The sequence below is a fragment of the Idiotropiscis lumnitzeri genome, chromosome 14 (genome assembly GCF_059441095.1).
Source record: "Idiotropiscis lumnitzeri isolate Australia: NSW breed Sydney's pygmy pipehorse chromosome 14, RoL_Ilum_1.0, whole genome shotgun sequence".
Taxonomy (NCBI): Eukaryota; Metazoa; Chordata; class Actinopteri; order Syngnathiformes; family Syngnathidae; genus Idiotropiscis; species Idiotropiscis lumnitzeri.
In genome coordinates, this window is record NC_142404.1 from 1,382,139 (window position 1) to 1,384,638 (window position 2,500).

The 2,500-nt window shown below is 40.8% G+C and overlaps 1 protein-coding gene across 2 annotated transcripts in view; it reads right to left on the reverse strand.

Moving 5' to 3' along the window:
* Window positions 1-2,500, reverse strand: part of rrp1 (ribosomal RNA processing 1) — a 47,793-nt gene that overhangs the window by 8,917 nt on the left and 36,376 nt on the right. Inside the window, exons 13-14 of one of the 2 annotated variants that reach the window (XM_088314287.1) lie at window positions 148-1,130; window positions 1-57 (exon numbers count right to left, since the gene is read on the reverse strand). The exon at window positions 1-57 is cut by the window's left edge and continues 87 nt beyond it. In XM_088314287.1, coding sequence (XP_088170413.1) covers window positions 1-57; window positions 148-1,130 — 1,040 coding nt within the window. The remainder of the gene's footprint in view (window positions 58-147; window positions 1,131-2,500) is intronic. The other variant, XM_088314288.1, reaches the window with a different exon arrangement.

The window sequence follows — 2,500 nt, forward strand, 5'->3', positions numbered from 1 at the left end:
AAAGTCACATGACAATGATTTGGGCTTGACTTTTGGTGAAGCCGAACAAATAGTTTCCTGAAGTGGAGAAGCATTGTGGGAAAGGGATCTAAGTTCACAGACCAATCATATCAATATTAAAAGCATATGGCCTCATTTAACACTCACTTTTATCTCCTTGATACCCGGTGCTCTGCCCACAATGCCATTGGTTGGCGAGGCAGGCTCAAACTCATCTGCCTCAAACTCCACGGTAATCTTTCTTTTCTTCTTCTTTGGCTTCCCTGAGGTAGAAGATGCCTCATCACCCACCTTGGGCTGCTTTTCTGTGCTGCTAACCTCTTTCACCTCTGCAGCTCTACGTTTATTTTTCTTCATCAGAGGAGTACCCATTTGATTGTCAGATGCAAATTTATTTTCAATGGTAGGATTTTGGCTTGCTATTGTTACTTGATACAATTTATTTTTTCTATTGCACTCAGTCAAGGCAGTGGCATTTGATAAACCCTCAGGTTTTAGGGCTGTGCCAACAGCAGAATCATCGCAAGCTACTGACACACAATTTAATGGGATTTGCTGTGAACAAGCTGCAAACGCTTTGACTTTTTGGGCCTTGAGACCTTTCTTTTTCTGCTTGGCAGCGTTAAAGGCCTGGAGTTCAGGTTCATTCAATGTGATTTCACAGATGGCAGGAGTCACCATTCTGCAAACCCGTGATTCAAACTTAACACTATTTAAGTCCCTCTCCTGTTCTGCAATCACTGCAGTTGTGTCATCCTCCTGTGGAGTACAAGTCTCGTCATTCCCCAAGTATTCTTCAACCTCTGATTTTGGCCTCCTTTTTCCTCTTTTTGATTTATTGTTGTTAGTTGTGCAAGAATCGAGTTTGCTGGTTTTATTTGAGGCAGAAACAGATGATTGTTTTGTTGACTTCTTCTCAGACACATTCAGCAGAATCTTGCTTGGGTTTGGAAGCTCTGTGTCCTCCACATTCGATATTGTGGCATTTAAATCATCACTTAAACTGCCATCACGACACGACCTCTTCTTTTTTTTTCTCCGCTTTGTGATGGCTTTGTCAATAAGGTCTGTTGGATTCTTGGCATCTTTACCAGAATCATTATCTTCCTTGACTTTCATTTTCTTCTTTCCTGAAGGAGAAACAACAAATAGTAATTTTTAATTAATTATGGGAACTGTAATGTAGGAAAGACTAGGGCTGCACGATGAGCGGTTTGAACATCGCGATTGTGATGTGCGCATGCGCGTTTGTCACATCGTAGGACGTGCGATGTTTTTTTCCTTCGAGCACGCAAAATTTGTTTAGCTTTATAGAAACCGCATGCTACTGTATGCTCTACAAAGCTTGTCTCAATTCCCTCCTGCCAGTCACTGGCCACTCCCCCAACCCCTCCACTCTGTGCGCTCTGAAAACATTAACAGGTGACATGGAAGAGACGACGGCGGCAGTAGATAGTCCCCAAAAGAAAGTCAACATCCGAAATATGGAATTTTTTCGGCCACAAAGAGGAATATACAACACGCAAAAAACCCTCTGCCGACAAGTGCCTTGCCGTTGTTGCGGCAATACAAGGTAATACAACAAACCCGTCCGACCATGTGAATGCTATTACGAGCCCCTTTATAACCAGTTCAGACTAATTAGTGGGACCCGATGTAAAACCATCTACTCAAAAAGCAATGACAGACGCCTTTATTATAACACCTTATGATAAGAAGTCCAAATAGCATCGACAAATCACGAATGCAATAACTTCACGGGGCGAAAGCGAAAATGAAACTCAACACAGTCACGAAAGAGAGGTTTTAAAAAAATGATCCGCACGCTCAAAAGTATAAGTACAAGTACAAAAAGCATAAATTGCCGTGCCGCACGCATTTCTATCAAGTGGCCATCCCAGAGCTGTATAATTAACAAGCAAAGTCTTCCCAAACAGAGCTATTTGAGTCATCTGGTGATTTTTTTTCTAGTTTCAATGTCGCAATGTACAGCGCAGCCTCCCCAAAAATCGCAATGTCATTTTTTTCCAAAATCGTGCAGCCCTAGTAAAGACAGTAGATTGAAACTGAAAAGTGCAAAGACTGCTGAATGTTTGCAGTTTGGCTTTTACAAATTCACAAACAGTATTCCCAGATTTTTGAGGGAACCCCATTATTTGTGTAAATCCCTCTCTTTTCATGTTTTCTGTAAAGGCAAAATACTGTTTTCTGTATATTTGGAAGACATATACATAAACACACAGATATATACATACATACACACACACACACACACACACACGCAAATACACACACATACATATACAGTGAACCCCCGGTTATCGCGGTTAATGGGGACCGAGACCACCCGCGAAGTAGCGTCGCACCTTCAAAAAAAAAAAAAATAATAAAAGTGTGTGTGTGTGTGTATATATATATATATATATATATATATATATATATATATATACACTTCGCACCTATATATAAATATATATAGGTGCGAAGTAGTGGCACACCT